The 25,861-nt window shown below is 41.7% G+C and overlaps 1 protein-coding gene across 1 annotated transcript in view; it reads left to right on the top strand.

The window, feature by feature from the left end:
- The window catches only part of Galnt8 (polypeptide N-acetylgalactosaminyltransferase 8), a 54,530-nt gene extending 46,854 nt beyond the window's left edge, over positions 1-7,676 (top strand). Inside the window, exons 10-11 of the mRNA XM_027951064.2 lie at positions 285-452; positions 7,524-7,676. Of these exons, the coding sequence (XP_027806865.1) occupies positions 285-452; positions 7,524-7,676 (321 nt within the window). The remainder of the gene's footprint in view (positions 1-284; positions 453-7,523) is intronic.
- Positions 7,677-25,861: the final 18,185 nt, after the last annotated feature.

A 25,861-nucleotide genomic window follows, 5' to 3' on the forward strand; every position in this document is an offset into this window, starting at 1 on the left:
AGAAGCTTTGGGAGAAGCTTTCTTCAAAGATCAGCTCCCTCATCCACACACACCATGATTCTTTTGGAGACATTGTAGGAAAGAGGGTGGGCCAAGTGCCCATCTCTAGGCTGGCCTTCTCCCTGGAATCTACTGTCATAGGGGAGGAAGGGTGCAGTTACTCCATGTGGCCAGGAAATTCATGATCCCGGAGCAGCCAGGGCACGAGAGCCATTCTTGGGCCTCTACACAGCTGAGGCCTCCCTGCTGAGTGTGCCCATGGCAGGTCCCTTGCTATCTTCCAGAATATCTACTACCACCAAACTGGGGAATTCTACATGGGAAATCTGATTGCAGAGGCAAACTCTGATGACCGCTGCCTCACAGATCCTGGCCATGGGGAAAAGCCTACTTTGGAGCGATGTTCTATGGCAGCCCAAAGTGGACTACACATACATTGGGATTTTAAACAGGTGAGTCATATGCCTTTTAAAGGGGAGGTAGATACTAATATAGTTTGAGAGGTTTGACTTGATTTGATAACATTTTTAGATTAATTTTTGTGGCAGCAGGTAAGGGAAAGACTGGAAGCTGGGAATCAGGTGTGAACCACAGAGTCTCTTGACTAAGGCAGGGGTGGATGAGGAGGAGAAGTACTGGAGCTGCCATAGCTTCATAGAGTTTGGGCTCAAATCCTGGCTTAGTCATCTTTAGCAAGTTTCTGACTATCTCTGATGCTCAGTTTCCTCATCTATAAAACCAAGATAATAGTATTTACTTTGTGGGCCTATCGGGAGGATTAAATGAGAGAAGATTGTGAAGCATTTGGCATGGTGCCTGGCACATAGGAGTTTTTGATAAATATTAGTCATTGCAATTAGTTTTATTTTTAATGATCGTCAAAGTATAGAGGACTAGGCTGAAATCCCACAGGGACTACTGCAAAAGTCCTGGCTTTCACTTCAATATTAAATGGCCAAGAACAGGATAGCGGGAATCTAGCAGAGTTCATGTGTCAATGACATGAAGGACTCGGCTGACCACAGTCTACGTGTGAACCTGCCCCACGTTGGGGCTGCTTAAAAAATTTTTGTGTTCTTTGGCCACTTTCATTAGTCTGTGATGTCCTGTTGGAAGGAGGTTATGGTTTGTGATTGGTACTGCAGAAACTTCAGGTGCTGCATTTTAAAAATCATGGACAATCTATTTCGGCAAGTCCTATCTTTTTAAGGCAAATAACCTCTGTGATGATTTGCTGCTAGCTATGCAGTTTAAATGTATAGGCACCTATGTGCAAAAATTTCCTTATGATTTCAGAGAGGTTTTTCATTCCAGTCTCCCTGAACAATATCAATTAGAGGGAGGAGGAGAGGTAATGCCTTCCCAGTCTCTGTCACCTCCATCTAAGCTACAATGACATGGAACTGCAGGCACTGCAGCAAGAGGCATGCTCCCCCTACCTTAGGCCCATTTCAGATGTCATTCCCTCTCCTCCAACCTCTTCACCAGAACAATCTCAGAGTGCATCCCTGGCTTCAGACAGGGCCTCTCTCTGGGAAGCCTTCCATGACCTTGCAGGAATAGGCTGGGTTCTTCTGTGCTCTCAGGCCCCCCTTGTCTCATTATCTCTTCGACCTGCCTGCTCTCCTGTTTCTTTTCACCACTCATCTGAGAACTGGAGGGCAGGGTCTGGATTTTGCTTGTTGTTTTCTCTCTAGCATCTGTTATAACATCTGGAACATTTCAGGCTCTCAATAAGTGGTTGTGGAACAAGTGAAAGATTGGCAAACTTAGGATTGCTGAGCTTAGTGAAAAGTGGATGCTGTTTTCCTAAGGAAAAGGAGCATGCTAGTCAATTTTCTGTCATTTACATCAAGTACCTGAGCTAATCAACCTATAAAGAGAGGTTTAGTCTGAGTCACAGTTTTGAAGATTCCAGTCCATGATTGATTGGTCCAGTTGATTTGGGTCTGTAGTGAGGCAGTGCATCAGGGTGGGAGCATGTGGTAGAGTAGACCTCACTTATATCATAAGTCAAGAAGCAAAAGAGAAAGAGGAAGAGACTGGGGTCTTGCAGTCCCCCTTGAAGGCACATCCTCAATCACCTAAAGACCTTCTGCTAGACTCTTCTCTTAAAGGTTCTACCTTCTCCCAATAGTCCCAAACTGGACTTCTTGTGGGCAAAGGGGGTACTTCTTGATGGCCCAGCAGCTTAGCTGTCCTGAACAGGACAGCCTGCCTCACACAGTGCTGAGTTCTCTGTCAATTGTAGTCACCAAGCACAGCACATCTGAGTATCTGGTAAGCCTAGTGTGCTAAATGTGAGTTTTTGATGTCTTTAATGATCTTAGTGCTTTAAACCTAGCAAGTTTTAATTATTTTAATAGGGCATTTTTTTTTACAATTTAATAAATTTATTTAACTGTTATAGACTATATTTTATAAATTTAAATACATAAAATACATAATATATTAAATTGATAAAGTTAATTTAAAACATTAAATTTACTTTCTTAAGGACTTTGATTATCTGACTTTATATTTAGTGAACCTGAGTCTCTTAAATGTTTTCCAAAGTGCTTATAAAGTCAGTGAAATCTCAACATGCAATCAGAAATTTAATTTGCTCACATTTTAAAATTGCTATCAAAAGGTTAATTTGTAAGATGCTAATTTTCCATAAATATAACAAGTACTTAAAAATAGCAAATACACATAGAATCTTTAGCAAATATTACCTGTTGATTCCCTTAGTATCTATACTTTATCCCAAATCTCCTAGGAATTAAAAATACCATTTATTCCTAAGAGCTCCTTTGGAGGTTCTAGCAGGGGAGTGCAGCTACTCATATATCCTTGACCAAAGAGCAGTCCTCCTCTATTGGGGAAGGGTGTCCTCTTCAACAGAGCATGCAGCTCTAGGAGGAATGCACTAGGCATGGAAAAGAGGAGGAAGGGGACATCTGCTTATCCAGCAAGATCAGTTGAGTCAGTGCGGTGACAGATGTGTTGTAGCCAGATCAGCCTCACTATTTATCCAAAAGAGATAATTATGCATCCCAAATATTTAAAAAGTTGTCTTCCTAAGAGAAATTTGGAAGGTTGCCTTCTCAGCTGACTGAGGCCGATGATAGAATGGAAATTTGGGCTGAGTGTGAGGTCTGCTCTGTAGCACATCCAGGGATGGGCTGCCTGATGCTCCGATGTCCAGGCTGGGTCCCTTTTTATGACCATTATGCCAAGCAATTCAAAAGTTAAGAGGGAGGTGATCAGGTGGTTCCTGGTATATTATCAAATTTTTGGTTCATCTTGAGTCAATTCCTATCTAGTCCTTCCTATCCATTTTATATCTGAATCAAAATCCTTTTAGATATGAAAACAATATTTGGCTAAATGTTGGGACTCTCTTGTGCTCTATTTACTTTGTAGCACAACTTACACATTCATTCTACTAAAAAGTTACCAAAGTAAAGGATAAGCAGAATCTCTGTATTATTTCTTGTTTATGTGTGGGAATCTTGAAAATAAACCCTGAGCATGAAAAAAAAAAGTCACTAAAAATATTTTCTGGAATTGAGAGGGTGATCAGACTAGATATCCCTCTATTTTCTCCCAATGTCATGATTCTGTGTTTTAAATCAACCAGAGAAGGTTATACTCTCTGTGAAGCACAAGGGAGCCAAAGCCAGTGACTGAGAAGGGACCTAATTCAGAGATGGGGTGTTTACAGCCACATGGACTTTGATAGGAGGAGTCTAGCATTAGCAGTAGTGATGCAGTTGAAACAGTGGGTATTTGGGTGAAGGTCAAGACAAAGTGACAGCCCATGACACAAAGAGGATCTCTAGAGTTGGTAGTGAGGAGGAGGAGAACACCCATCCTAAGGGTTCCAGAAACAACTAAGAAAGAGAGCTCTGTGGGTGCTCACACCTTGCTGGTGGGCGAGTGAACCAAAAAGGCTCCAATAGCAATTTGCCTGCACACAGGTGTTATATTTGAATCTGAAAGGCCCCCCAGGCTTATGTTGAGGTCTTGGTTCCCAATGCATCAATGTTCAGAGGTAGGCCTTTTGGGAAGTTATTAGATAAAGAGGGCTCTGATTACATTAGTAGATTAAGCCATTGATGAAGTTATACTTTGATGGGCTATTGGGAGATTATGGAAATTTAGGAAATGGAACCTAGTTGAAAGGAGTGGGTCCTTGGGGCATGACCTTGGGGACTATATCTTATCCCTGGAATTTCCTCTCTCTTGGCCTTCTGACCACTGTAAGGTGAGCATCGTTTCTCCACCATGTGCTCCCTGCTGTGATCTTTTTCCTCATCCCAGGCCCAGAAACAACAGAGTCAAGCAATCGCAAACTGAAGTCTCTAAAACCATGAGCCCAAATTCTTTCTTCCTGTTGAGTTGTTTACCTTGGGTATTTTATCAATAGTGATGGAAAGTTGACTAACACAATAGGAAGAGCTCTGACACCAACAACTAACTATGACCCTTTTAAAGGAACTGATTAGTTTTCAGGATAATATCTTAAGAAATAATATAGATTGAAGGCCATGATTAATGTAGAATATATCCTGATATTTTCATAGCAAAATGTCAGGAAAAATGAAATATCCAGTAGTAGTAGGGATTTTTGCTCATTGCTAGAGTGAATATCATATATATATATTCAAATGGTATTCCAAAAGTTATTTTAAAATGATGAAATGAGAAAATATACATAATATTAATTTAAAAGAAGTATATAAAAACCATAAGTACAGTGTTATACCATCATGAGTGGTTCTGATTTTTAAAAATATCATTTTTCCATTAAAATAAGCATATATTCCTTTTGTAAAAGTGAAAATGAAACAAAAACAGAAATCCGTTAAAAATTCTGGCCGCACTGTTCCTAAATAAACACAAGAGCAAAAGTGCATAAGATCCAGATGAACACAATTAAAAGAAGCCAGGTGCTGTAGGGAGTGCTGTCAGAGCCCAAGTCACATGGAAGTCGAGAGAAAATAGAAAATAGGCCACTGAGTTTGTTTAAAACATCACAGTATAATAGCCAAGACTTATTGAGTGTATGTTATAAACCAGGCATTGGGTTAAACATTATCTAATTTAGTCCTTGTAAGACAAAGGTCTTTTATAAGAGAAGTGTTACTTAACAGCTCTGTCTGAACCATGATGAAACTATGGCACAGAGAAGTCAAACCATTTCCCCAAGATTACACAGCATAGTAATTGTGCAGCACTGAAGCAGAGAATCTCAACCACTGTGTGTTACTTCCTGTTTTTTTAGGTATTTGATTCTCTTTTTTTTTTCATGTTTTTTATTGGTGCATTATGGTTGTATGAAATGGTGGGACTTGTTGTTATGTATTCCTACATGCACACAATATAACAATGGAATTTGGCCAATATCACTCCCTAGTAGTTCCCCTTTCCTTCCCTGTGGTCCCTCTCCTCTACTCCTGATCTCTCTTTTTCATGAGACTCCCCCACCCAAAGTTTTTTGTACCTTTTTCCTCTCTATCTTCCACATAGGAGAGACAATATATGGCCCTTGGCTTTCTGAGTTTCATTTATTTAGCTTAACATGGTGTTCTCAAGTTCTATTCATTTTCTTGCAAATGACAAAATTTCATTCTTCTTAATGGCTGAATAAATCTCCATTGTGTGTATATACCACATTTTCTTTATCCGTTGGTAGATACCTACGCTGGTTCCATAGTTTGGCTATTGTGAATTGTGCTGCTATAAACATAGGTATGCATGTCTCACTCTAGTCTGATGACTTTTATTTTTTAAAAGGGGCAAAACCACTAAATATTAGTTAAGCAGGAGAGCTTTGAGTTTGTGATCCTCCCCTCCTTCTAACATTATGACATCTTTAAAGCTAGTAGAAAATAAATGTGCAGAGAGGGAGAAATAAAATAAGGGTGTTAGACTGGAAGAATGTTTGCTAGCATCAAGGGTGGCTGATTCAGAGCACAAACAGGCTACTGACTGGCGAGACAGGGACAGGCAGCTCCTTTGAGATCATCCATGAGGCAGCATCCTGTGGATCACTGGTGGTTTTCAGGTGAAGATATAAATGGAGTGTGATCTTCTGGACATTTGCTGAAAGTGTCAGGGTGGGGATCCAGGGACAGAATGTGCTGTAGAGGCCTAGAAGAGTGACACAGAGGGGCAAGCCAAGCCTTGTTGAGCCAGGTTGGTGGACTCTGTCCAGAAGCCCTCTGTGGTCAGGGGCTGAGAGCAGGGAGTGGTGGGTGGTGGAGAAGTTCCAGAACCTGGAGAGGATCCCTGCGTGGCCGACACTGGATGAATGCCCTGAGAATGGGGGGTGGAGGGGCACCCAGGGAGTATAGGTCAGATGGTTTGGGGGGACCAGGGGTTGTTGGAAGTAGTTTGTGATTGTGAGAGGTGAGAAGCAGGGAGGCAGAGGTTTGGAGATCTTAGAGCTGCAGCCCTTGCTGTTAAAAGCCCTGGTGACGGTGTATCTGAGGGACAGTGTGATCAGGTGACTCAATGGACCTCTCATCGAATGCATGAACTCTGACGATGGTAGCAGAAGGTGGTGAGTAAAGGAAGAAGCCCCTGACCCAGGAACTAACACAGACTAGGGAGTGATTCTAGCAAAGATTGGAGAGGGGCATGGGGGTGAGAGGGGCGTGGGGGTGAGAGGGTTAGGAGCAGATGCAGGCTCAGCTTGGACAGATGGCAAGATTGCCAAGTGCTGAGATGTAGAGTTCAGAAAGAGGTGGGGCAAGGGGTGGAGATCAGAGGGAGAACACAGGAGCATGGAGGAGGACCCTTCTTCCTCTTTCCCTATGAGAAGGGACAGGGCCAAGATGGTCTCAGATTCGTTGTGCATCTTTCATATGTCAGGCACCAGATGCTCAATCAATATTAACACAAATTTTAAACTTTAAAATTTATTCAAAACCTATTTTACAGATGAAGAAATCGAGACTTGGGGAGGTTAGGTGCCCAAGGCCACCTGGTTTGTATATGAGGGAATCAATCCTGACTATTGAGCACTGATGCCCACAGTGTTCCCAGTAGTGAACTTTGTTGAAGCCCCCATGACAAGAGGCAGGAAGCTGCCACCCAGAATGGTGGAGAAGGTAAATTGAGTTCCTCCCATGTGGCTTCTGCTCCAGGTCCTTGACGGAGCACTGCTGAAGAGGGAGAGGAAGGCAAGGGAAGGGCGAGCCTGAGGAGTTCCATGGGCTCAGGTCTGGAGAGACAGAAAAGAGGGACAAATTTGAAAACAAAATGTCATGGTGTTAGGCCAGTCAGCATTGGCCTCCTGCTTCAGTCTCCAGGGAGGCCCATGGTGCTTATGAACTCAGCTCTGTGGGCTTAGCTGGCTGCAGGGCTGATGTAGAAAGCACTGGGGGGTTGAATTCCACACATTGCTTCTCATTCTCGCTGGGGAACTTGCAAAGGATCCAGGGACCCTGGCAGACCACAGCACAGAGAGCAGGCCCCCAGGGGGATGCTGTGCTATTGCTATCACCTTGACTCTCCCTCCTCCCACCCAGGGAAGAGCCATCGTAAACAGGGACACCAAACGGTGTCTGGAGATCAGGAAGCACTCTTCTGGGGCCTACATGCTTGTGCTGCAGAAGTGTACCACGCAAACGTGGGAATTACAGTACATCATCAGAAACTGGGATCAGACCGATGTCCAGTGAGCCTGCAGAGTCTGAATTTGGGACACCAATTCTCACAACTGGAATGGCATCTACCCCCAGTGCTGTGCAATGTGGGAGAGGGTGAAGGAAAGGAGGTGAGTGTGTGTGTGTTTACTGTGATCTCAGCGTGCAAGACCCAGGACGTGGAGTCCTGTGCACGTGTCAGGGCACCACGGCTGAGGACCGGAGCAGAAACTGATGCCTTGTGCCCAGCTTCCCTTGGAAGATCGTGATATCTATCAAATGCCATTCTTGGAAACTCCTTGAAATAGCCCGTCTCATCTGCTTGTTCTGTGGAAAGTGGAGGAGGAGGATGGAAGTTTATCTCTGACTTCCACCAACGCTGTTTAGCCTTCATTCCAACAGCTACTATCGCCACCTGTCCCACACCTCCTCCCCAGCTCAGCTGCTCAGAGACTCCCCACTCTGTTCCACGTGAGAGGCTGGGTCCTCCTCATGCCAGTGGCAGTGTGATCACCATCCAGGTGGCATGACCTCCCTCTCCTTTCTGGACTGTTCTGAAAGATACAACAAGTAGACCAGTCACTTTAACAAATTCCTCCATTTGTGTGCTCCCTACCCCATGACAGCTTTATTGGAATTACCTGTCTTTCCCATGAAAAAGAGATTGCAGAGGCTGAGGAGAGGAGGGAAAGAACCTCACCCAATCATAGCTTTTCAAGGGACAGTTCACAGAAAATGGTAGAAAAATCCAGTTCCTTGTGAATCTGTTCAAAATGTCTGATGATTAGATCTCACCTATTTCTTTCTATTGCCCCCCCAAAATTATGGAGAAAATGAGGATTAGAACAGATAGCCATCACCTATTGGGTCACAAAGAAGGGATTTGCAGGCAAAAAAAACTTTAAACCAGGATTCTTATGTCTGTTCATTGGGTAGATCCTTCCCTGTAGTTATCCAGGGCTACCACGTTTTGGTGAGATCTTAGGGACCCAGGTGTGTGCTATGTTGTGGGCTTACCCAGGAAGTATGGACTCCTGGGTTGCCTTCCTAAGAAGGCTGCTTTTTCCTTAGTCCCATGTCAGGGGTACCCGGGAATCATCAGGTTTCCTTTAGGTATTAGGCAGGAAAGACACTGGTAATCTGGCACAGAATTAAATTGGCTAAGACTTTTAAAAATAAGCTTTAGAAGTGTATCTTAAGTATGCAGCTTGATCAAAACTTCACAGTGAACAAACACATGACTATCAACAAGTAAGAATTATTGTGAATAAGATCCTATTGTTAAAAAATTAAATGTTAAGCAAATGTATTACTTCTGGTTTCTTCCTGGTAAACTGAAGGGAAAATAAAATTGAGAACAAAGGTTTTAAAAAGCATGTACATAGGCTGGGGATGTGGCTCAAGCAGTAGTGCGCTCGCCTGGCATGTGCGGGGCGCTGGGTTGGATCCTCAGCACCACATAAAAATGAAATGAAGATGTGTGTCCACCGAAAACTAAAATATAAATATTAAAAAATTCTCTCTCTCTCTTAAAAAAATTGTATGCAATAGAAAAGCAGGCAAAAGACACAGTAGGCTTACACATATAAAAAAAAAATTTGACCTCATTCACAGAGAAATGAAAATTAAAAGTGAACTGAGATAATTTTTCATTTAAATTGGCAAAAGTAAACAAAACAAAACAAAACAAAAAACACAACAGCACCATTCCATGGGAGGAATGTGGAGACTGGCAGTCTCTTGATGGGAGGATGTAAAATGGCACAATCTCAGTTGGTATTTGGCAATATCTAATTCTTTGCAGTACTAGGTGTAAGTGAAACATGTTGGAGGTAAACTGTGTACCCAAGCTTCGGAGGGTGGCTAAATAAATCCACACAGTAGGGTATTAGGTGGCTGTAAAAAGGACCAGGAGCATCTCTCTGAACTGATATGGAGTGATTACGTGTATATTTTGCTCAGTGGAAAAAGAAAACTAGCATCTATAAGTATGTATCTTTTAGGTAGAAAACAAGGAGAAAATATACATGTGTCTGTTCTTTTCTGCAAAATAAAACCTGAGAAGGATAAACCAGAAACTATTGAGATTGTTACAATGGATGGTGGTAGTTGGGAACAGGGTGCCAAGGACCGGGGAACAGGATAGAAGAGATGCGGGGGGAGTGGCATTCTCATAAGTAGACTTTTTTCTCTGTGGCTTTGACATTTAGAATCATGTTTCATATGTTCAAAATAAAAATACATAAAAATCAAATATAGAAACCAAAAATGGATCATAAACAAAAGTAAGTGAATCTAGCCATATATCTCTACTTTAGATGAACACTTCTCTGCACATACACACATACACTGAGCATACCTAGCATTTGACATTCAGATCTTCGTTTCTAAATATTTAGAATTAGGACTCCTTAGAGAAATAGCTAATTTTAAGGCTCTGGCTCTAATATCTTCCTGTGTTGAAAGAAAGAAACTTCTCAAAGAATGGTAGGATATGTTACAACCCACAGTAACCAAGTTGAAAGGGGTTCCACTGGCTAAATCTGGGACAATTTGAACATTAAAATTAATATTGATCACAATAGCCAAAGAATAAGATAAGAATCCATGAGATATTTCAAATGAATAAAAGAATGAATTAGGAGTAGGGAAAGTTCTTCCTTACAATATAATGCCAACTAATAATTGTTAAAAGGATTATTAAATTAGGAAATCAAAACTTGGCACGCACACAGTTAAAATTGTTTCAGGCAAGACTCACCAATGGATATTAAAACTAGTGGGTTATGAGAAATGGGAAAAGCATGCATACACCACAAATGTATGTACACAAAAATATATAATTAAAGTAACTTCCCAGAAGATATTTATCCATTACAGCAGCGGGAAGATAGTAATTTTATGGGTGAGAAACCTGGCAGATGCCATGTTACTTGAACAGTCAACATCAACACTAGTAGCTGGACAATTGACAGCTTGTGCCTCTTGATATGATGTGTCAAGAACATAGCATCACTTCTAGGCTATTCCTGCCCAAAATGCAGAGCCTGAACTTACAATTTTTGTGAAACTTCAATTAAACTCAAATCGAGAGACATTCTTCAAAAGAAATAGTCTGTATGCTTCAAAAATGTTAAAGTCATGAAAGTTGAAGAAGTACTGAGAGGCTTTCAGACTAAAGGAGATGAAAGAGAGACAGCAGCTGAATGTGATGTGTGGTTCTGGACCTGAGGGGATTTCTCTCCCCTTTCAGTTACAAGGAACACCAGTAGATAATTGCTGAAATTGGAATCAGGTTGGTTGATGAGATAATAGTATTGTATCTATGTTATTTCATTGTACACTGGCTATATAAGAAAATGTCCTTGATTTTATGAAACAATCACTGAATGGATTTGGGGGTAGGACATGATCAGATTTTACATATGTGGATGAAAGGTCGAACAGGGGATGGTAAAACAAATGTAGGTAAGTGAAACTGGCTGAACATAGTAGAGGGTATGCAGGAATTCTTTGTACTGGGTACTCACAACTTTTCTGTAAGTCTGACATTATTTTAAAATAAAACACATTTTAATTTAAAACAAATTCAAACAAAAAATTGCCTACCTAGATAAACTATTGAAAGCAAAACTTCATCCAGGGTTTTGCTTTCTACAGTTTCAATTATCTGAGGTCAATGGGGATCCAAAAGTATTGAATGGAAAATTCTGGAAATAAAAATTCATAAGTTTGAAATAACTTTTATTACTTTGTATCATTATACTTCTTCTATTTTGTTATTAGTTATTATTGCTAATCTCTCATGTGCCTAGTTTTGAAATCAAACTTTATCATAGGTATATATAGGGAAAAAAAATGTCTATATAGGGTTTGGTATGATCCACGGTTCTAGGTATCTCCTGAGAGTTTTGGAATAGATCCCCCTCGGATCAGGAAGGACTCTTGTACATTAAATATCCCTTCCCACTAACTGCAGCTTAATCTAAGAAATAGCAGCTTAATCCAACGTTGGTGTCTTTTGTTCTTAAGGGGAAATCTGTAATTTTCTCACATAGTAGTTAGATGGTCAGACAGACCTGAGGCCCTGGCTTCCCAGAGGCTCTGATCCAGCAGGTCAGCTATGAGGAGGAGGGTGTGGGCTGGCTTCCTTCATTCAAAAGTCTGACCATCACTTGTTCCTCTGGTCACCTGCTACCTCCAGCCCTCATTGGTCAGGACTCATGAGGGTTGTCTCTGTGATGGACTTTAGCCCAGTCAGGAAACTGTTCCCTTGGTAACCACCAAAAGATTGCAATTTGCAAGTTTATCATCCCTATTCACTGATTCACTAATTGTTCTCCCCCACCTCCTTTCATTTTTGAGAATGATGGTGCTCTACATAAGTTAGCGCTATCTAAACATTGACAGGTGTTAAACTTGTTGATGATGCTGGAACTTCAAAGGTCACCAAATCCCCACAGAGAAGTCCTTCTGTGTTTGTAACCAGGAGTTGGATTTCTGGAACCGTGGTCCTGCCCATTCCCTCCCTCTGACCCAGACAGTGGTAATCTCTTACCACTTGCAATGTCTTGCAATGCTCATTTTCCTCTCCATCCACCTTTACCTCTGGCTTTTCTGAAGCCTGTGCCTCATGTTTCCCTCATGGGCCGCAGGGGGACACTATGCCTGGAGGTCTTGGGGAGCCACAGTTCACTTTACAACATGGCTCTCTCTTCTTGACCCCAAAGTGAAAGGCGTAGCTCCTTTTTTCATTCTACCTGTCCCAAACCAAAGTGACAATGCAACTCTTTTTGTTCTTCCCCAACCCAACTTCAAGCAGGAACCCCAGGGAAGCAATTTGGATCACCATTCTCTTTATTATAGTAGCTATCACCCCAGGATTCTGTCACTTTTCCAAAGGGGGCCTAGAGACTGGGTCACTGCCATCATGTGCCTGATTGTCCTTCTTCAGGTCCTTTGCATCATCTGCATCAGGCTTACATATCCCAACCTCAGGGTGCACAACTTCTCATCCACGTGAGACCTAAGGGAGGAAGGGCTGAGGGCAGAATCGTAACAAATGGAGATTCTAGCAGTTTTAATCTCTTACAGAGTCCCTTTATTGTACTTATAATACATTTCCACAATGGAAAATGTGCTTTAGCTAATTTCCTAAATTTAAGAAAATTTGTAAAGTCCTTTTATAGAGATTACCTAAAATAGTTAGGTGGATAATACCATAGTGAGTTAATTATCACCTGAATTTGTGGGTAAAATCAATTCATGACTATAAGTTATAATTTCAAAATCACAGTTTTTTTCTCTTCTAAACATTTTAGCAAATATAATTTCAAGGAGTGAATTTATTTCAGGATTAAAAGGCTAGCCAGGTACATTAGTATACGCCTGTAATCCCAGCAGCTTGGGAGGCTGAGGCAGGAGAAATGTAAGTTTGAGGCCATCCTTGGCAATTTAGTGAGACTATCTAAAAATAAGAAGGGCAGAGGATGCAGAGGGCTCTGGGTTCAATCCCCATTACCATCCACCCCGCCAAAAGATTGCAATTTGCAAGTCTGTCATCCTTAAGCTATAAAAACCAAATTGCTCAATATAACCATAGAGCTATTGTCCTCTGTAGAAAACAAATACCTAAAACAACAACAAAAATCCCAGGCAGAAGAGTCAAATTTATGACAAGAAATATGTATAGTGTAACTTTAATTGGTGAAAGCAGTTATGCCAATATTCTCTAATGTTTTCCTTTTCCAACAGATCATACTGGCTAGGTCAGGACTTATCCTTTGAAAGTAACTTGTTGATCTTCTTTTGTTCTTTAAAAGTTCTTCATGAACTGAGCTGGTGGCTCTGCTTCAAATACATTTTCTAGTCAAAGCTGGGTGGAGGAGATGGGGCTCTCCTATTTACACAGGGGCTTTGTCCCCCAGTCCCAGTATTCCTCCCTTAAATTCTCCTTATCTCCCCTCCAGAGCCCGTGGGGCCTTGCCATGGGCACATCCTGTCTAGTCTTTCCCTATAAAAATGCCTTCCCAGCATGTACACAAAATTCCTTTTTCCAAATCCCAAATTCCAAGAAAAATCAGTTGAAGATTTGGGAGAACAGAAAAAAGCTTTATACTCTTCTGAGATTTAAAGCTTTGCAAGTGACATAGAGATGTTACCAGTTTGAAGGAATCCATTGATGTCAAATTGAACACAAGAGCAGGACACAGGTGCATTTTAAGATTAAGGTCACTATTTTCAGAAACCAGGACAGGAATACAAAGAGAAAGGCAGTCACAAGCTCATCAGTTGGTCATCCTCAGGCATAGTAATTGCCATGTTATCAATGTGTGTTTGAATCTGTCTGCCTCAAATGCCATTGATTCCAAGGTGCAGCCACTGTAGGCACAGATGCTCTGCTTTCTAAATTTGGACTCTGTCACTATCATGGGGACTCTTTTGTTTACACTGCATCAGGTGCACAAGAAAGGGGGGGCGGCTGGCCCTGGGTAGTGCTGCTGCCCTAGCAGTGGTCGCTGCCAGGCCTTGTTTGCTCTTCTGAACTGGAATGTTTCACTCCTGAGTTCCACAGCATGGCTTGGGCTATAGAGGAGGTTGACAGAGAGGACTGAGAAACACTGGCTTGGGGACTACAGAGTGGGCCAGGCAAAGCCAGCATGGGTGCTGTAGGACACTGAAGAATGGGTGTGATTGGAGGTGCAGCTGTGTGGGGACCAGCAGGACCAGCAAAAGTACCTGCAAGCCCTAGAACAAGTAGCAGATTCTGAGAGTGACAGAAAGGGAGGGGTGGATCCTGTGGCCCTAGATCACTCTCAAGGAGCTCTGGCAGCAGCAAAGAATGGGTTTGTGTGAAAATGGCCATAGCTAAGCCTGGGCATTAGCCAGGCAGGCGAGCTGTGAAAGAGCCATGGGAGGAGGCCTCTATCTGGGGCAGTCACTACCTTTATTCCCCTCCCTGCGGGAGAGCTCTGGTGGCTGTCTCCCTGTGCCTGAGCTTTCCCTTATCCTACTCCTCCTCTGATGTTAAGGCCTTTGTGTGTAGGATTAACGGAGCTCCAGGGGAGCACTGCTGCACTCATCAGTATGATAGTCCACTGTTTGCATCTTTCAGCAGGAACAATAGGGAACACATGAACACATTGTCCAATGGAAATTCAGACGTGAACACGAACAGGGGATTCTTCTTTGGGGTCCTACTGCAGCCTTGAGATCTGTAAAGGGAGTAAGGTTCCCACTTACAGAACTCACCTTTCTCTCTGATCCCTTTGGGAATAGGGATCTTAAGATCTTATAAGAAACATCCACATGAAAATAGAAGAGAGACCAGAAGAGGAGTGGAAGGAGACAAAGGGAAGGGAGGAAGGAACAAAACAGACTCAATTATGCTATGTGCATGTATTAGCACATCACATTGAGTCCCATCCCACTATTATTATAATCATAATGCATAATAAAAATTAATTGAAAAAGAAATAAAAGTAGTATGGTTTTAAAAAAGCAAATGCATTTTGTCTGTCTCACCTCTACCAATATGAACTTCAGTAGCCAGTTCAAATTCAGAGAGAGAAAGAGAGAGATACAAAGAAAGAGTGATTGGCTCCAGCAATCTGAGATGTCTGGGCAGTATCCAGAGCCTCTGGAAGCAGTTTCAGAGAACCTACCACTGCTGTTCTCCAAGTGAGAGTCAATAGCCAACGTAGCCGACCCTGGCCATCTTGAGCTTTTCCAAGCATCCTGTTTATTCACAGAGGAGTTTGGGGTCAAGCAAAAAGGCTTCCAGGGCTGCTTCCAAAAGTCAAGGAGGGGAGGTTCTTAAGAGAGCAGCCAAGGGAGAGCGACTCTGTCTGGACTGGGCCTCTTCAGGCAAATAGACCAGTTGGCCAACCTCCCCCTAAATGCAGTGTGGTCCAATCAACAGGCAACTGTTCTGAAACGCAGCCCCAGCCCTGGACTGGAGTGCCCTGGCAAGTTCAGCTGTGGAGAGAGACCCGCTTTGGACCAGCTCAGCCCACTGCGCTCTTGGCCAGCACCCTGTCTATCTCCACGCCATCTCAGATCTTTTTGGCTCCAGACAAGTTCAAAGCTTTCCACTGTAGTTGGCCAGAGGCCTCAGGGAGAGACATTTGTAGGAGTCTTTTCATAATGGGCTCCTGGTTACTGGAATTCAAAAACCTGGCTGTAAACACTTATTTCAGGCCAGCTGTTGGCACCGATGTTAAAATAAGGATCAGCTTCAGCCCCTGCCCCCTTTTAAGTCAAATACGGAAAAACTCCATTTGGCAGCTCTTTTCCCTGAAATAGCAACAAGAAGAGAGACAAATATCCCAGGTCTGAAAAATAAAACCTTGTACAGAATTAGGGGTTCTCTTATAATGTTGTTTTAATAAGTAAGGCCTTTAACACGGTCATCATGCCCCTGATGTTCCAGATTATAAATGGGTCTCTAGTCTGGGTGGTGTGCAAGTCAGTTCTAAAGCCACAGCTGGTATTATTAATAAAAAGAGTGTATTAAAAGACACATAGACAGAAAGTTTAATTAAACCCATGAGTCAGAGAATGTGAAAGGCCAAAGCAAATACGCTCACCACAGGTGTGGCTCTGGGGACAGGAAAGGGGAATCATTGCCTGCCTTGAGGCTGGGTCCTGTCAGAGAGGACCTTGGGATACACTGTTTTTCTTTGAAGACTCTGTTTACCCTCAGATGCGCACTCTTCTGCCTCCAACTACAGGGGCCAAAAAAAAAGAGAACCCCTTGAATTCCTTCGTGTTGCCTTTGGAGAGTTTGGAGTTGCTGGAAGAGTGGCCTAGATACACCAAGGTTATGCAAATTTAGTCCTGCTTCTTTTGAATGTTACAGGTTTCCTCTCCTCCTTTTTTTTTTTTTCCTCTTCCCACTTACCGTCCCAATTTTCATTTTTCTTATCTCACTTTTAGCAGAATCCAGTTGAATGATACGCAAATGGAAGTGGGACGAGGGGGAATCAGGGATGGAGGTGGCAGGGGGTGGAAGAAAACTCCCATTTCAGGCTTCAGGCCTTGGAGGCCTCCTGAGGAAGAGGGGATTAGAGGAAGTGAATGAGGAGAAATGGCTGCTTCTTGTTCAAGAGCCCTGAGACTGTTCTAAGGGGGTGACTATGAGTGAAAAGATATGTGGAATTGGAGCAAAGACAGCCAAAGTGCATTTGCCAGGATGGAATAAAAAGCCTAGCAAGAAATCAGGGTGAGCCCCAGGAGAGAGTGATGTTGGGCCTGTAAGTAACACCTGAACTGTTTTTCATGGTGCCTTCTCTCTGAGGAATAGCCAGACAAGCAAGTCTCCTTACGTTTGTCTTTGTAAATTTAACAAAATGCAAATTTTAAACATTTCCAAAATACATAAGCACAAAATCAACCAGTAAAAACCATGCACAGGGCTGGGTTTGTGGCTCAGTGGTAGAGCACTTGCCTAGCATGTATAAAAGGCACTGGGTTGGATTCTCAACACCACATAAAATAAATATATAAATAAATGAATGAATAAATCAACTAAAGTAAAAAAAAATTTAAAAAATGATTTATAAGAACACAAAAAACATGCATACTTTTACCACAGTGAGGTAATAATTACATATTTGTTTCTTTCCCGTTTTTCTCTTTTGAACCTGTGTATCTGGATATATTTACATTTTTATAAGATTAGAAGCATACTTTATATACAGTTGTAGTTCTTTTTTTTTTTTTTTTTTTTTTTTTTTTGTACCAGGGATTGAACTCAGGGGCACTCAACCATTGAGCCATATCCCCAGCCCTATTTTATATTTTTATTTAGAAACAGGATCTCACTGAGTTGCATAGCACCTCACAGTTGCTAAGGCTGGCTTGGAACTTGTGATCTTCCTGCCTCAGCCTTCTGGCTGCTGGGATAACAGGTGGTTTGACTTTTTAGTTTAACATTTTGACATAAAATGTTATGTCAGAATCCAACCTCACTAGTGACTCTACTACATATTGATGCAGGGGAGTCATCTGCTGAGAGACAGGAGTTTCCTACACTTTAGGTTATCTCTGCAGATAATGGCTGGGTGAATCTTTTATCAGGCATAGGCTTCAAGAGGATCAGGGCACTCCCTCAGCTTGTCAGGACAGCAGAGGTAGCTGCAGTTTCAAGCAAAAGGAGGGTGGATGGAGATGTCTGCTTTTGCAGCATGTACCAGAGGGAACCTGGCAGGTTAGAGCAGCTCTATATTGATGGAGTCAGCACTTCCCAGCTGAGCGCAAAGGGTAGAACCCCAACCTAGGAGGATGTTCTGAAGGTTTATCATTTATTGGGCATCTACTGTGTGCTAGGCATTGGGGGACTGTGCAGATATTATTTTCCATCCTCCAAACAATCTGATAAGATAGGTTCTATTATCTACACTTTCCCAATGAAGAAAGCAAGGCTCTCAACAGTTAGCATACCACTACAAGGTCACACAACTGGTAAGGGACTGGATGAGGACCACAACTTGGGTTTCCAGGAATGTAGCAGAATAGGAAAATACAGCTTTTGAAATAAACGAAAAACATGCCTTTGAATCAACTTGTTAAAACTGAACTTTTTTGTGTGTGATAAATATTTACTGAGGAAAAAATGCTATTTCTCTCTCTTTCCTCAATTTGGGAAGTCTATCTGATTTTTTCTATTAGGATCTTACATCCATTCATTCAACAAATGTTCAGTTTTTGATTCCTGTCACTGCTAAAGGGAGTAAAAGAATGGATCAGATTTAGCCTCTGCCTTTGATAAATGGACAGCCCAATGGGATTAGGCAACCACAAACACTAAGTATGACACCGGTGGTGACTGCCACCACAGAGATTGAATCAAGGACGTGGCCTTTGAAATGAGGGTGAGATTCCTCTATCTTAGCCTTGATAATTCATCTGTAGAATAATGGGATTGGATAAGAGTGACTCTGACTTTCGCAATTCCATAATCCTGATTTCCTTGTCTTCTGCAGATTTGTCACTGGTAGGACAGCTTTTTTTCCATATGTAAGATGCTCTGGGCTCCTCAGACAGCCTGATCCAGAGCCCACAATGGACTGCCTTCAAAGGCACCTTATACTGGAGGGACAAGTAGCCTCCTTAACTGTTTCTCTATGTTTCTGTTGGTCAAGAGAGACCTTCCAGAAACAAGTTCAAGTTCTCTTTCCTTTCTATGCAGCTCCTTCTCTCTTTTCTACTCTCTTTTACCTCCCCCACTCCAATTCTTTGGAAAGACAGACCTCAAGGTCAGGATTTGTTCTGATGCAGCCCTGAATCTATCCAGGTCCTAACACAGCTCTTTGCACACAGATGTTCAGTTAATGTGAACAAATGAACAGCAGCTGTCTCCTTTGGAATCTTTAAAAGGGCCGAGATTAGTTTTGACTGCATGTGTTACAAATGACCATGAATAGTGGCTTAAAATGAGCCCATCATCTTGCAGTTATATTTATTTATTAAATATATCATCTTACAGTTCTGGAGGTCAGAAGTCTAAAATGGATCTTACTGGGGTAAAAAATCAAGGTATTGGCAGGCCAATATTTCCTTCTGGAAGCTCTTCATGAGAATCATTTGTTTTTTTCATTTTTTTGCCTTTTATACCTTCTTAGAGGCTACTTGCTTTCCTGGGTAGGTGACCCTCTTCCATCTTTGATGCAGATAGTGGCTCATCAAATTGTTCTCACATTTCATTATCCTGACATTGAGTGTTGGCCTCCCTCTTCCATCTTCTAGTATCCTTGTGATTACATTGGGCTTGTCTGGATAATCCAGGATCATCCCCCTGTCTTAAGGTCGGTTGATCAGCATGTAACATAGTTCCAGGAATCAAATGTTGACATTTTTGGAGAGCCTATTATTCTGTCTACCATAATACTAATAACTTTTCTTTAGAATCCTGCTTATTCTACCATGTCTCCATGCACCCAGACAGTATTGTCTACTACTGCTACTGTGTTCCACGTGCTATGTTTAATTCTGGGAAGTAAGATACACATTGCATACACTGGTAGGAGGCAAGAATGAACCATGCATTCTGAATCAACACTGAAACGTAGGAGTATGGAAGGGACTGTGGGGTATAGAGAACAGCATCAAATCCAGACAGGAAACAGAGATGATAACAGACCTGAGCCATATGGGGCTGGGACTGGGAATGGGGATCTATGCAGAGGAAACAACATTTTCAAAGAGCTGGAGCATGGTGTGCCCTGAGAATGAAGATAGTCCAGATTACTGGAGCATAATATACCTCTCCCCCAGCTTCTGTGCCATTCTTAAAGAAGAGAGTTGAAACTGCATAGGTAAGAGTGGGGGGATTATGGAGGAGCTTGTGCGCACGTTAAGGAGTTTTTAATTGTTGTTTTTAAATGCTACAGCAATTGGGAAGCAATTGAAAATTTTCAAATAGAAAAGTGGGTCACCATGGGTTGATATGTTGCCTTTGCATAATGACTTCCAAAGTGCTGTAGTTTGTATCTTACATGACCCCTAAAGGATCATGTGTGAATGGCTTGCTCCCCTGGGTGAAGGTATTGGAAGTGATGGAACATTTAAGGGATAGGGACTTGTAGGAGTTCTTTAGGTCATTGGAGTTGTGCCCTTGAAGGGGATAGTGTGACCCCAGTTCCTCTTCTCTTTTGTTTCCAGGCTCCTACTTAGTTGCGCAGTTCTGCTTTGCCATGTGGTCCCACCGTGGTGCTGTCTCACCACAGGCCCAAAGCAACAGGACCACATGATTATGGACTACAACTTCTAAAACTGTGAGCCAAAGTATACTTTTCTCTTTATAAGCTGACTGTCTAGAGTTATTTGTTATAGTGAGGAAAGCTGACACAATATGGGTTCTTCCTTACGTTTTCACAGTTGCCTTTCTTCCAGGGGTCACATTTGATCTACATTTTTCTAATGAGTAGTGTATCCATTTTCTACCCCTGATGCCAACCTCTGTGGGCTTTCATTCTTAGCCAAGGTTGCTCAAAGGTGACTTTGTAGCATCTCTTCTCACATTATGTCCAGGATCTGGCCCTGATTACCTCCCTGCATTAGGTTTCTTTTCCCCAGAGCCATCTTCATTAAGGTCTTAATTAGGACAGCATCAATGAACTGTAAATGCACTCATATAAAATGATTGCTTGTTTCAGCAGATTTTTTGCTCCCTTGAAAGCAACAGAAGCAATTATGAAGCAGCTGTGGTATGATGGCAAAAGTAGTGGTTTTAGTCAGAAGATCTGGCTATGAATTCCAGCTCTGCCATTTAATAGCCAGCCAACCTAGGGAGAATCGCATAAATTCTTGGAGTCTCAATTTTATAGAGTATGGGTTGTAGAAGTTAGGTAGACTGACTGCTGTGACCCAAAATTTAGTAGTATAATTCAATAAAATCTTATGTCTTATTCACACAACAGTCTAACCTGGGTGTTCCTGGCCTGGTGGTACTTAAGCATAGCCCTCATCTATCTGTGATTTGGGGACTCAGGATCTCTCTCTCGTGGCTTTCAGTCCCTTCCCATCCTGTAGTCCCCAGAATCCTTCCTTTTAAGCCAAAAGGAGAGAGGATATTAAGGTTTGTGTAGTTTAAGGGTCAAGCCACAAGGTAACCCATAATACTTTGGGAAGAACTTCAGGTGCATGGCCACACCCAATTAGATGCAAGGGAAGCTGGGAAATGTAGTCTAACCATGTGTCCTGGAGGAAAAGGAAAAATGTTTTACAGAACAACTGGCCTGTCTACCAACTATCTAGCTATACAGATACAATTATTTCTAGAATTAAACTATATAAGTAATTACTAGTGCTTAGAGATGAATCTAGTCTGTGGTGTTTAGTGCAAGTTTGTGTGTGTGTGTGTGTGTGTGTGTATTTTGTCTTGCAAAGAGTGTCTCAGAGAGCAACAAATGCTGCAGAAAGGAAATGTAAATTGTGGGTTGTGAGAGCCGTTCTCCTTAATGTTTTCTTCTACAGTGTAGTGTATTAGGGGAAAAAAAACAGTAAGAAATAGACCATTAGCATCGGTAAAAAATACTCCACAAGGAAATATAGTCCATTAGCCCTCAGCACCCTTAGGAAAAAGCTCTGACAGACGGATTGCTCTACACTCATGCTCTGCTAGCAGAGCCCATGGCCTTCCTTATTTTTCTTTGCTCCTTCTTTTCCTGATAATTGCTCCCTCCACCCCCAGCCCTAACTCACAAACACTAATTCTTCTCATTGAGGATTACAATGGGAGCTGAATCAGCAGTGATTAAGGGGAATGGATTAGATCAGACAAGATAATTTAGAGGAATAAATAGGGCCACATAGATCATAAGGAGAATTAAATGGAATCTGACCTAAGAGTAAGGTCCAGATTAATTTGAACGCTTGTGCAAGTTAGTATGCAAATGGAGTGAACATAGAATAGAGGTTACACTAATACCAATGTTTTATAATCAAGTAATGGTTTGCCTGTCCCCAGCATTAAGGCCCTTATGCTTCTAATCTACTTCAAGTTCCTGTCCCCTCCAACCCCCAATATAATGGGATCAAAATCAGGAATGAACACCCCCACCTCTTTCAGGGACGATGATTTTATTTGAACAAGTATTTATTTTAGGACATAATAAGGAGAGTATTTCTTCTTCCTTTCACCAGTTCAATCCCTACCTTGGAAAAAACAGCCGGAAGAAACTATTAACTGTGTGCTGCTTTTAGAGCCATCCTGGGGGAAAGATACATCTCCATTAAATGTCCAGTTGCTGAGAGCTGCTATAGGCTTAGTAGTGAAGCCTATGATTAGAACACAGGGGCTCTAATGGTGGCCCAGGAAGCAAGTCCCCCTCTGAAGGTGTCCAAGGTGGTCATTAGAAGGTCATTAGAAGATAGCCACTGCCATGAGTGAGGGCCAGGGAGCAGGCTGCAGAGAGCGAATAGGGGTCATTTAAAATAGGGACATGACAAGCTAAAGTGAAATAATGACTGCGGCTCTGGACAGAGCTTTTACGGAGCCATGAGCTATTCCTGTTCTTGGAGGAGGGAGGGCTGCAGGTTTCCTCTGGCTCAGAGTGAAAGCATGAAAATGGTCTACAGTAGGGTAGGAGGGAAAAAGGAGGCTGGGGCTTGGCTCAGGAGCTAGGAGAGCTGGAGGAGGAAGAGGGTGACCAGAACACCAGGCAGGCCAGGGCAGGAAGCACAAGACTCAGGATTCCAGGGAGAGAGGGGCTCAGGGTCCTTGTTTCAGAAAGGAGAGGGTAAGGACCAATGCATAGCCTTCTTCCCCACTAGAGTGAGGGAGAACTCTATGGATGGTCTTTCCTTGGACTAGGTTTGTTTCTCCTTGTGGAGAAAGGAACTTATAATGGGGATTTTCTCATAGGAAAGAGTGGTTGTTAAAAACTGGGGTTTGAGTCCCAACTCTATTCTTTACTAGCTGGGTAGCCTTGGGGAAGTCCATTAACTTCTCTGAACCTCAGAAATCACTAAAGAATAGAATAATAATATATGTAAAACCATGCAGAGTCTGACATAGCAATAACTTATCAAAAATTAACAGATATAAAAAATGTATAGTTTGACAGCAGAGGACTGGAAATTTGGGGAGGCATGCAGAGAATATAATACAATTTTCCTTTTGCAAAGAAAAATATGAAGAATTTTGCTCATGAGAATTGCTCCTGTTTGGAGACAGAAGATCTGGGTCCTGGTTATAGTGTTATCATTAACAAGTTATCATTAACCTGTAGGCAGCTTGAGTACATCTTTTAGGATTCAGGTCCACATATTAAAAATAATGATAATACCAAGAGCGAACAGCCTCATAGGGATTTAATGGGAATCTCTAAGGCACCTGGTAAAAAGTCAGAATCTAGGTGAACCTCAGGGGTCATCAAGATGGTGGGCCCAGGTGATCCCTGGAGGACAGAGTGGTTCAGGGAGTGGGAAGATCCAGAAAAAGAAGAGGAACTGGGGAGAGGCAGAGAGAGGGAGGACAAGTACTTGGAAGCCTGCAGACAGTAGGTGAAGGGTTGAAATGACCCAAAGGTCCTTTGCAGGACAAGGGTTATAACCAGGAAGGACCAAATCCAGGAAGAAGAGTCAAGGTGAGAGATTGTTTAGTCTTTGGAATGTTAAGCTGCTGGAGTTGAAGGCCACAGGGGTTGAAAGGGTAAAATAATGATAATAAATAGCATTTGTTGTTAATTACCATTTATTTACTCAACAAATATTGAAGGCCTACTATGTGTCAGGTAGTTTTACATGCTGGGGATAGTTACAACATTGAGGAAAACTGAAAAAAAAAAAATCCTCTCTTATGGAGCTTTAAAATAGAGAAGTTTTAAAAAATAAATGTTTAGGTTGGGATGACATTTGGCTCTGTACCTCAAACCATGTACAAAATTTAACTCAAAATGGATCAAAACCTTAAGTGTAAGAGCAACTATCACACTCTTAGAAGAAAACATAGGTAAAAATCTTTGGAACCTTAGACTTGGCATTGGATTCTTAGCTATGACATTACAGGCATGTGTGCGCGCACACACACACACACATAAATATAAATTTTAGTTCATAGGGTTAAAAGCATTTTTGTTTCAAATGTGCTATCTAGAAAGTAAAGAGGCAATTCATAATATTTCTGTAAACCTAAAACTGCTATTAAAATAGTATATTAACTTTAAAAAGACAATATGCAAAATAGAAGAAAACACTGAAAATTATGTATCTAATTAGGCTGTCCTTGTATCTAGAATATATAAATAGCTCTTTAAAATGGGCAAAAGGTCTGAATAATCATTCTTCAAAAGAAGAACCACAAATGGTTAATAAGTATATATGCCCAATATTATTAATCACTAGGGAAATACAAAATGAACTGCAAAAGATTCTACTTCATACTCACTAGCAATGGTGATAATTTTTAAAATGGAAAATAACAATCGTTGATGAGAATATACAGACTGGAATCTTCATACATCGCTGGTGGGAATGTAAAATGGCATAGCCACTCTGGCAAACAGTCTGGAAAATTCCTCAAGTGTTAAGTACAGGGCTACCATACAACCCAGCAATTCTACTCCTCGGCATATATTCAAGAGACATGGGACATGTCCACACAAAAATGCTGTGTATGAATGCTCCATGTACTAATGCTAGCACCATTATTCATAATAGCTAAAAGGTGTAAATAACCCTATCTTTCCTCAATAGATGAATGGATAAATAAAATGTGATATATTTTGTGCTGAAATGTTATTTGGCCGTAAGAAGAAATGAAGTATTGATGTAATGCAGATGCATCTCGAAAATATGTAAAGGGAAAGAAGTTAGTCCCAAGAGACTACAAACTGTGTGATTCCATTTATATGAACTATCCAGAATGGGAAAATGTATAGAGACAAAATTAGAAGTTATTTAGGGCTGGTCAAAATGGGGGTGCTATGGGGGACTTCAGGAGTGATAGATAATGGGGTGGCTTTTGGAGGTAATGAATGAAAATATTCTGAAGCTGGGTGTGGGGATGGTTGCACAACTCTGTACATATACTATAAACCACCGAATTGCACACTTCAAACAGGTGAATTGTATGGTATGTTAATAATAACTCAATAAAACTGTTAAAATGTAGATGAATTATGTGAGGTAGTGATAAGTGCTGTGAAGAGCAAGAGATCGACAAAGCACAGGTGGCGACAAGAAAGAAGGGAGCAATGCCAATGACATTATGTACCATATAATGACGTTTCAGTCAATGACAAGCCGCATACATGACAGTGGTCCTGTAAGATTATAATGGATCTGAAAAATTCCTGTCACCTAGCGACATTGTGGCTGTTGTGATGTTATAGCGCAACACACCGTCCATGTGCTTGTTGGAGTGCTGGTGTGAGCAAAGCCACTGTGCTGCCAATCACACAAGAGTAGCATGTCCAATTCTGTATGGTACATAATCCTCAATGCTAATACATGACTGTTACTGGTTACTGGTTTATGTATGTACTATGCTATGCCTTTTACCTTCAGGTTAGAGCATACTGCTTCCATTTACAGAAAAATAGTTTACTTTAAAATGATGTGTTGTGACATGCTGGCAGCAGCCTCAACATGGGTATGACATTTCTCTTTCTCACTTATTTATTGATTTATTGGATTGAACCCAGGAGCACTTAACCACTGGGCCACATCACCATCCCTTTTTATTTTTTTATTTTGAGACAGGATTTTGGTAACTT

The sequence above is a fragment of the Marmota flaviventris genome, chromosome 3 (genome assembly GCF_047511675.1).
Source record: "Marmota flaviventris isolate mMarFla1 chromosome 3, mMarFla1.hap1, whole genome shotgun sequence".
Lineage (NCBI taxonomy): Eukaryota > Metazoa > Chordata > Mammalia > Rodentia > Sciuridae > Marmota > Marmota flaviventris.